General features: G+C 35.1%; 1 protein-coding gene across 1 annotated transcript; it reads right to left on the bottom strand.

The window, feature by feature from the left end:
- Positions 1-2,658: 2,658 nt before the first annotated feature.
- On the bottom strand, positions 2,659-2,922 carry LOC107484561 (glycine-rich cell wall structural protein 1-like). The gene has a single exon (XM_016105116.1). The coding sequence runs from the start codon at positions 2,920-2,922 to the stop codon at positions 2,659-2,661; it is 264 nt and encodes an 87-aa protein (XP_015960602.1).
- Positions 2,923-10,427: the final 7,505 nt, after the last annotated feature.

Below are 10,427 nucleotides of genomic sequence, written 5' to 3'. Positions count from 1 at the left end.
ATAATCCAAAACATAATTATAAATATTGTCTCCAAAATAACATAAACATAATTCAAAACACTCAATTTTTATCTTCATACTCTTGTAAGTTAGGTTGGGGGAAGTTAGGTTTTGGCAAAAAATTGCAAAAATATTCCCTCACTAAAAAAAACCTTAGCCCGACGGGGAAGCCCGCCCCGCCCCGCCAAAGCCCGCCAAAGCCCGCGGTTTAAGCGGTGCGGGTTAGGCGGGCTTTTACTATTTGGCGGTCCCAATTTTCCAGCCCAGCCCGCCTTTTTTGGCGGGTTTAGGCCCGTTTGCCACCCCTAGATTAGGGTTAGGTTCCTGAATTTGGGAATTAGATTTCTGATTCAATTTGAAAATTAAAGTTAAAAATTAGGGACTTTATAAAGGAATAAAAATAGATATGTATAGATATTTTAATAAAATTGGAGGTTGGAGTAATTTTAAAATCAAATATATTTTATCAAAAATATTTAAGAACATTATTTATCAATATATTACTAAATTTAATTAGTTATTTTTAATTTAAATTATAAAATAAATATATTAATTACATTTTATAAAATATTATTTATTCTCAAAATATTAATTATTCAAATTAAATGATATAACTTTTCTTTATTTTTCTATCACCGAAACTTTAATTTCAACAAATATAATAAATTTAATTATTCAAAAACTTGGGATGTTACACCAACTCACGGCAAAGAAAGCACTGATGGCCGAAACAGAAAGACGAGCTTGCGACGGTGATAGAGCGTGACAAAGGACGACGAGCTGCGACGGCGACGACAAGGACGACAATGGCAAGGCGGGATGGATGGCGGCAGCAGCGCGGTTTGAATTAGTTTTCAATTATTAAAATTTTTAAATTTTAATTAATTTAAATTCAAATTATCAAAACTGAATTTAGCTACAAAAATATTCTTGAATAGTAATCAGGTTTAAGGTTAGGGTTAGAACTAAGGTCACCCTTTCGTAAAATCGTGACCGTAGACCCTTTTAGGTCACCCTTCAAAACCGTGACCATAGACCCTCTTTAGTCACCCCCCAAAACCGTGACCATAGACCCTTTTAGGTCACCCTTTTTTGAAAAACCGTGACCATAACCCCTTTTTGGTCACTGTAAAAAACCGTGACCATAGACCCCTTTAGGTCACATACCCCTAAAACTGTGACGATAAAATCTTTTAGGCCACCCCCCAAAACCGTGACCATAAACCCCTTTAGGCCACCTCCTAAAACCGTGACCATAGACCCATTTAGGCCACCCCCCAAAACCGTGACCATAGACCCCTTTAGGTCACCTCCCAAAATCGTGACCATAGATCCTTTTAGGTCACCCTTTTTTGAAAAATTGTGACCATAGCCCCTTTTTAGTCACTGTAAAAAACCGTGACCATAGACCCCTTTAGGTCACCCCCAAAATCGTAATCATAGACCCCTTTAAGCCACCCCAAAACCGTGACCATAGACCTTTTTAGGTCACCCTTTTTTGAAAAACCGTGACCATAGCCCTTTTTTGGTCACTGTAAAAAACCGTGACCATATACCCCTTTAGGTCACCCCCAAAACCATGACCATAGACCCTTTTAGGCTACCCCAAAAACCGTAACCATTGACCCCTTTAGACCACCCCCAAAACCGTGATCATAGACCCTTTTAGGTTACTTTTTTTGAAAAACCGTGACCATAGACCCTTTTTGATCACTGTAAAAAACCGTGACCATAGACTCCTTTAGATCACCATTCAAAACCGTGACCATAGACCCTTTTAGGCCACCCTTTTGTAAAAAATCGTGACCATGGGTACTCTATGGTCACTCTTTCTAAAAAAACCGTGACCATAGTTTTTTTTTGTCACCCTAAAAAATCGTGACTACAGAGGGTCTATGGTCACAGTTTTTTACCGTGGCCAAAAAAACCGTGACCATAGACCCAAAATGTTGTAGTGTGTGCTTCCTAAGTATCATCATCTTATTGGGTGTTTCATTTTCTCCTTCTGTCAGGCCGTTACCGTCTTCTAAAAATATTATTAACTCAAATGAGATTAAAGTAACTTAGGTTAAAATAAACATCTAATTAAAATATGATACATTAGAAAGGGTAACTTACATGTTACTTTAGAGAAGATAGGATACCATTCACTGTAAAATATATTATTGATAAAAATAATTTTTGACATATACTTTAGAGACCAAAATCATACTTAACCCTTTAGTTAATTATATACGAGTTGAATAATACGAATACGTAATATTATAGTTAAATGTTATAATAATACTCCGAATACGTATCATAATGCTTGTACCAGTTTGCTTATGAAGACAACACTTTATTAGAACATAGAAGTTGTGCCATATTTCAAGTACAATTTTTGTTGAATCATATATGTGTTTATTGTGTCTTGGTCACAATATTCGAAATATGTAAAATTGCATATATTAATAAATAATTGTGTGAGTTATGAATTTTGGTAAATAATATGTTTAATTAATTTAAATGAAAAAAAATCCTGAACAAAAAATAAGATAGATAATTACAACTTCAAGAAAAATAAGCTGAAGGTTTATTTGCCGCAATACAATTCCTAATAAACACATCCGAATCACAAATAGCCTATGTTGCTTTCAAATTTTGTTTCAACTTTGAAGCTTAACATGCTCCACCACCACCCCCACCTCCTCCACCACCACCACCGCCGCATCCACCCCCACCTCCTCCACCACCAGCATCGACCCCAATAATCCCACCCGCTACAATACCACCATGAATATGATGATGATGGTTATTGCGATGGATAAAACCACCACCATCAGATCCTGAACTTGCTCCTACTGCTCGGCACAATAGACTCAACATTAAAACAGAGGCGAATATTGAGACAGCTACGATGATGAATATTACAAATGGTTCCATCTTCTCAAATAATACTATTTGCCCAGTTGCACGTTAATTTAAAACATTCTTTCATCTTAGTTGCTTTTATAGTCGCAATATGTTTTATCTCGTCAACATAGGGTCGTTTTCTTGTGTGTTTAAGGAACAAACTCGTTGAAATGTATGTATATGTTATCGTGTTTTGTTTATTTGTGCAACACAAGTTGCTAATATTGTGGGGCATCGGTTTTGTTGAAAATGTGCAAGAATGACCATGTCTCGTTTGAAAATTTTATATACTTCTCGAATATCATATTATCCATTTCAATAAGTATTACTTTGAAACTTTAAAAACATTTAAATTTCTTTGTATTGCATGATTCATAAAATGTTGTATTCAACAATCCTGAATCATATAGTACTATGTAAATTGTAAAGTGCCAATGTTTTACTTCGTGCATGTGTTTGATTTCTAACATCGGTTCCGTTTACATATTTGAATGTTTTCAATTATTTGTCACATTTATAACATTTAATTAGCATTATTTTTCTAAATTTATTATAATATTTCTACGATGATGCAATTTTAAGAAGAAAATAAGAGTACTATTAACACTATATTAATTAAAGTTTTTTTATACAGAGTTAGTATAATTCAGTCTATTATTTAGTAGTTATACAAATTTCTACTATTATCAAGATGGTTTTCTTTATTTTCTTGGGTGCGTTTTTTTTAGTTTTGGAACAGATATAATGAAACATGGGTACTAAGGTCCTAAAAATTGGTTTGGGCTGGCCGGTTGAACTGGTCAAACTGTGAATAGTTATTAAATACGGTTCAAGCAAAAGTTAAAATCGTCAAATTAAAAAAACCGACATTAGACTTTCAAATAGTCAGAAATCGGTCAGTCAAACCAAACCATAATTCAGCTGGTTTTCGAATTGTGTCAAAAACGGCTGCATTTTGGTTGTTGAATCCTATTACCTTAACTCTCTAAGTTCCTTAACCTATTACCCTAGCACTCACCTGGACGGCTGGACCTCGAGTTTTCAGCGCAACTTCTGTCCAACCAATGTTAGCCAACTATGTTCGCGCATTGATTAATTGTTGGGTGCTAAATTTTGCTATTGAAGCGTTGATTAATTGTTGAATAATTGATTAATAATTAAATAATTGGATAATTGTTAAATAATTTTGACTGTTGTCTATTGAGATTATTGGGTTGGAGTGGGTTGTTGTGATATTGTAATTGGATTATATTATTATTGGATTATTAGTAATTTTTAGGTATAGATAAGAGTATCAACCAAGAAACACGTAGGGAGAATAATTCAACTTTGAATCCTATTGCTTCAAATCTCCGGCAAGTTATGGCGAATTTTGATGATTGATGATAAAATTAAATGTTGGTATTTTATATTTAATTGGTTGTATTTGTTATTTGACTTTTAAATTTGTATTTGAATGAGATCATAATATTATAGTTTATGTAATACTTTTAATTTAGATGATATTTTAAAAGTTATATTAAACTATAATTTATTTTAGTGTATTTATTTACATTTTATTTATTATTTTATTATAAAATAATTTTTTAATTAATTTATAGTCGAATTACTTAAACCAATAAATCAATAGTTAGCGCAGTTTGATGACCGGTTCAATTTCCAGAACCTTGGGAGGATTATAGTTTCAAGCTAAGGTTGATCATGAACTTTATTTGGTCAAAGTTTTGATAATTCAGCGTTGGTTTTGTTGTTTTATAGCAAGACTGAAAGTTTCCAATTTCATTTCGAGTACGATTTCTAAGAGTCGCTAATCAAAATATGAAACTCTATGTTAATTACGTAATTTTATTAATTTTCTCATTTTTTCTTTTTCAATTACTCATATTGAGGGAGTCAAAAATTGTAATTGAAATGTGTTCATATTTCATGTTACTTCGTCTCTACTCTCTATTGAAGACTAAATTTTTAATCTACTATAAACCACTCATTTAACCAGCTGCTAGATTTTACACTTTAGTGATCTAGAGCCAAATTTAATTTATGCTTTATAGATTATGGTATTGTCTTAAAAAAATTCATTCTTCTATATATTAAATGAAATAAAACAAAGACCGTACAAAAATAAAATAAATAGACACTTTCATATTTGAAACCTTTTAAAAAAGTCGAATTTTCCCTCAATTAATAATTAGAAAGATATTAAAAGTTTCTATTACGTAAATAAATAAGTTTTTTATAATTATTGGGCTCTATCTGAACTCTGAACTATTCTAAATAATTAAGCTCTTTCAAGTACCTGCAACTGCAAGCGTTTCTTTCCCTTCGTATATTCAACTATATGTTGGTATCTACGTATTAATTTAGAAATTTGATCAATTTCGATTTTCGACTAACGATTACTTCGTAATAACACCCGAAGAAAATAATAAAGGAATATATAGTGATCTATTTTGGGTTTAAGATTTTATTAAACCAAATATTTGAAGACATATTTAATAATTATTAATAAAAACTTTTGTTTTAGATTGTACAAAGACCCTATGTGCATTTACAATGAGTCTAATTTTTACTATTAACTCCTTGATTAATAAAAGTCAAATTTAAATTAAAAAATTATTTTGCAACTTCTTGCAACGAAAATTCTCTTTCAAGAATTAGAATCATATATATTTATGTATATATAAATAAAGGAACAAAATGTATCTGTTTTACTTTTGCTATTGTCAATGTGTCATATAGTATAAGGTTGTTTCTTATTTTAAATTTGAATCTTGTTTTATTTTAAATTGAATCAAATCATATCTTAATTTAAAATAGATGCAGTTAGGATTTTATTAGAATTTAAAATTTAAATTTTAAAATTTATAGTAAAATAACTAATTATTCTTAATTTTTATTTAACATTTTCAATTATCATATTATTATTATATTCTTATTACTAGTAAAAAATATAATAATATTATTGTTTATACCCTTACCCGATAAATAAAAGCCAGGCGCAAGAAGACCAAAAAGAGATAGATTTCACTATAAACCAAACCTCTTTAAGAAAGTCGGGCAATGACATGGAGGTTCAGCTCTGCTCTACCTAACGAGTAACTGTCTCCTTTAATCTCTCCTACTATTTCTAGCTCATCTAAAAGGTAGATCCCAACAAACTCCCAAGATAAAGGGAACGTTTATCTATCACAAAAGATAGAACTACTCCAACAAAGATGGTTATCTACTCTATTATAAATACACTGACTCACCTCAGGTATATTCACGTTCTACTCTACTAAAAACCTCACTAAAACCCTTGTTAACTTAAGCATCGGAGTCTCTTGCAGGTACCACCCCCCACTTCTTCACGAGGAACTCGGATAGGCCGCACCTCGGCACCAACAAGTCGGTCGCTGCCATTAAAGGAGTCTGGACCTCACGTTCAAGCCCAAATCAGCGTTTCAAGTAACCCTCGGGACATTGGCGCCATTGACGGGGACCTGGAAGTCATCCCACATTCATGGAAGACAACCAACCGGAGGAAGGTCACACTGCATCAGAGTCTGACCAAGAAGCTTCGCCGGAGGATCACGCCACTGTGCTCCTTCCTACGCCACAACATACGCAAGGACCCCACGGAGAAGGGCCTTCAGGAAACCCATATCCAAGGAGGATCCATTTTGAAGTATACCATCCCAACGACGAGGATCATCCCCAAGCAACAGAGATATTAAACATGGTCCATGGACAGCAAGATCGCTTGAGATAGCTCGAACACGAGACCGAGCGATAACGAGAGGCCAAACGGGAATTGAGAAGAGAAGTAAGGCGACGTAGGGAGCTAGAAGAAAAACTCCAGAAGATAGAGGCCAATCTTCGAAGTCGGGCTACTAGGTCGGACAGGGAAGAAAGTCCCTTGGGAGCGCAAGATCCGTTCACAGAAGAGATCACGAAGGCCAAAGTTCCTAGGAACTTCAAATCGCCCGACATGGATCTCTATGATGGAATGTCCAACCTAAGCCATCATCTCAGCAACTTCAGAAGGCGAATGTACTTGGCCGACACCTCTAACGCCACTTGTTGCAAGCCTTCCCAACTACTTTAACCAATGCCACAATGAAATGGTTTGATGGTCTACCCCCAGATCGGTCACTAGTTTTAATGACCTGGCCAGAAAATTTTTGACCAAATTTTTCATCCAAAAAAATAAAACGAAGCACGCCCCGAGCCTGCTAGGAGTAAAGCAGGAGGTCGGAGAAACCCTTCGAGACTATATGGAAAGGTTCAACAAAGCTTGCTTGGAAATTCAAAGTCTACCAACCGAAGCCATAATTATGGGTCTGGTCAATGGCCTTAGAGAAGGGCCATTCTCTCAATCAATCTCCAAGAGATACCCGACTTCTTTCAACGAAATTCAACAGAGGTCAGAAAAGTACATCAACATAGAGGAAAACTCCCGACTTAGGGAATCACCTTCGTGATCTAACTTGTCCAACTATAAAACTTGGGACAAAGAAAGGGAACCCTAGAAGAAAGAGGAGTAAAATACAGAAAAACCTCAAAAATATCACAACTACACCTATCTAAGAGTTTTCTTTGTCGATGTTTACAGAGAAATATATCATACAGAAAAGCTTCCACCTCATCGTCTGATTAAACACAAGAAAATCAAAAGTCGGATCGAATATTGTGAGTACCACAAGCTGTATGGGCATTCCACTAACGAATGTTACGACCTAAAGAATGTCATAAAAAAGTTGGCCAGAGAAGGCCGACTTGACAGATACTAGCAGACAGGTCAGACGACCCGAGGAAGAGAAGAAGGGATAAAGAAGGAGGACAATCAGAACGCTCTCCTCACACCCCAGAGCAACATATCCATGTGATTAATGGAGGGTTCGCGAGAGAAGGAATGTCAAAATCCTCATGGAAAAGACACCTCATGGAAGTATACTAGGTCGGGGAACATAGCGAACCGACCAACCTACCCACCATCTCCTTCAAAAAAGAGGACGTACAATGCCTACTGCCTGGGCATGACGACCCAGTGGTAATAACAATGATCTTGGCCAATGCAAACCTTTACCGCACCCTGATAGATCAAGGAAGCTCATTTGAGATCTTGTTTAAACCCGCTTTCGACAAGCTCGGTGACGAGCGGACTTTTGACGGTTTAGAATTTTACAAACAAGTTCTCGTTGAAAGTATAGCTTCTAGACCGACAAGGAATCATTTCGTACAAAAGTTTGGTTGTCATAAGTAACAAACCCTTAATAAAATTGATAACCGAAGTATTTAAACCTCGGGTCATCTCTCAAGGAATTGCAGGGAAGTGTGTTTATAATTGGTTATGAAAAAGTGTATTTTTGGGGTTTTGATTAAGGAACAAGAAAAATAAATTGCAAGGGATTAAATTAATAACTAAGAAAAACTCTTGGCAAGGTATGAGAACTGGAAGTCCTATCCTAGTTATCCTTATCAATTGTGATGAGAATTGTCCGTTACTCCCACTTAGTCAACCTCTAACTATGATGGTAAGTCAAGTGGATAAATCAATATGAATCCTCAAGTCCTAGTCAACTCCCAAAGAAAGACTAGAGTTAGTGGGATTCAAGTCGATTAGCAACCTTCAATTAACAATCAACAAAGGAGTTTGATAAATCAAGAGTCACCAATTACTCAACCAAGGCCAAAAGGATAAAAATCTAAATTAAAATCCTCCCAAGCATTTTATCAAACACTTGGAAGGCACAACATAAAAACATAGAAAACTAGCAAGGGAAATAGATCTAACTACCAATTGCAAGCATCAATAACACAAATCAATAAAGGCAAGAATAACCATAGGAAAAGTAATTGCATTAATATGGGAATTGAATCTAACATCAAAAGTTCACAAACTAAAGTAATAACAATGAGTAGTCAATAAGAGTAGAAGAGAAATCCTAAATCCTAAAACCTAGAGAGAGGAGAGAGACTCTCCCTCTAAAATCTACATCTAAAATCTAAAATTATGTGTATGATAAGTATGATTGAATGAATGATGGATCCTCCCATTCTGCAGTCTCTATTCTATGTTTTTCGGGCTTGGAACTGGGCCAAAAGGAGCCCATAAATCGCTCCCAGTGCTTTCTGCAAATTTCTGCACGTTGCACATGTCACGCATACGCATAGGTCACACATACGCGTCGTTTGGAGAAATTCCTTGTCACGCGTGTGCGTCAGTCACGCGTACGTGTTGCTGCCAGCTTCTCAAATCTTCATTTTCTCGTGTTTCTTCCACTTTTGCATGCTTTCTTTCCATCCTCTGAGCCATCCCTGCCCTATAAAGCCTGAAAACACTTAACACACAGATCACGGCATCGAATGGTAACAAAGGATAATCAAAATTAACAGTTTAAAGGCCTAGGAAACATGTTTTCAACTATATCACAGAATTAGGAGGGAATTGTAAAACCATGCAAATTATATGAATAAGTGAGCAAAGAATTGACAAAAGCCACTCAAATCAGCACAAGATAAACCATAAAATAGTGGTTTATCAATCTCCCCACACTTAAACATTAGCATGTCCTTATGCTAAACTCAAGGGAAATTATAAAAGAGTGAAGGCAGAATGGTGGAACTTATGCAATGCAACCTATTTAAATGTGAGCTACCTACATGCATTATGCAATTTCTAATTACTCTCTCTATTTATATATAAACATACATGTGGTCAAATTGAGTCAAATTTCCAAGAAATCATGTATGCACAATCACAACGCTAAATCAAATCAAAACACATCCACAATTGAGTTGGGTTAATCAAAAGAGTTCACAAACTTACAAGACAAGCAATGATCAAGTATGGATATATGGTAATGAGCAATTGAACTCTCACTGGTAGTGTATATGCACTCTCATCACTTAAGTGTTTGGGGTTAAACCACTCTACTCTTCTCTAGTTATGCTTTCTAAAACTTTGTTCTTCATCTAACCAATCAACAAATATTTAATATACCAATGCAAACATCATGAGGTCTTTTCAAGGTTGTAATGGGGCTAAGGTGAGAGTAAGGATATATGTATGGCCAAGTGAGCTATAATATGAATCCCTGACTAACCTAAGCTCTCACCTAACATACACACACTCTATATATATGAAATTATTTTTAGCTACCCATAATTCCCACTTTTGCATATTTCATATACTCATGCATCAAATTTTCTTTAATTTCACCATATATGCATTGATCCTTTATTAAACTCAATATTGGGATATTTTTGTCCCCTATTAAATTTTTTTAAGCAAACATAACATATCAATGCATATGGTTTTTCTGATCTCACATGAGTGAGCACCTAAATTTCCAATATTTAAATAAAGTAGAAACATAACACATTCCCTATTAACCTATGTTCCCACAGTTCCCCACACTTAATTGATACACAATCTCTATCTCAAGCTAACCAAAGATTCATTGGGGTAATTAAAGATAGGAGTGGTTCCCAGAATTTAGTCGCGGACCACTTGAGCCGCCTTGAGCACATCAAGGATGAGTCCACTCCTA

The sequence above is a fragment of the Arachis duranensis genome, chromosome 4 (assembly GCF_000817695.3).
Source record: "Arachis duranensis cultivar V14167 chromosome 4, aradu.V14167.gnm2.J7QH, whole genome shotgun sequence".
Lineage (NCBI taxonomy): Eukaryota > Viridiplantae > Streptophyta > Magnoliopsida > Fabales > Fabaceae > Arachis > Arachis duranensis.
Note: the sequence above shows the minus strand (reverse complement) of the source record. Positions and strands in the feature narration are given on the sequence as shown.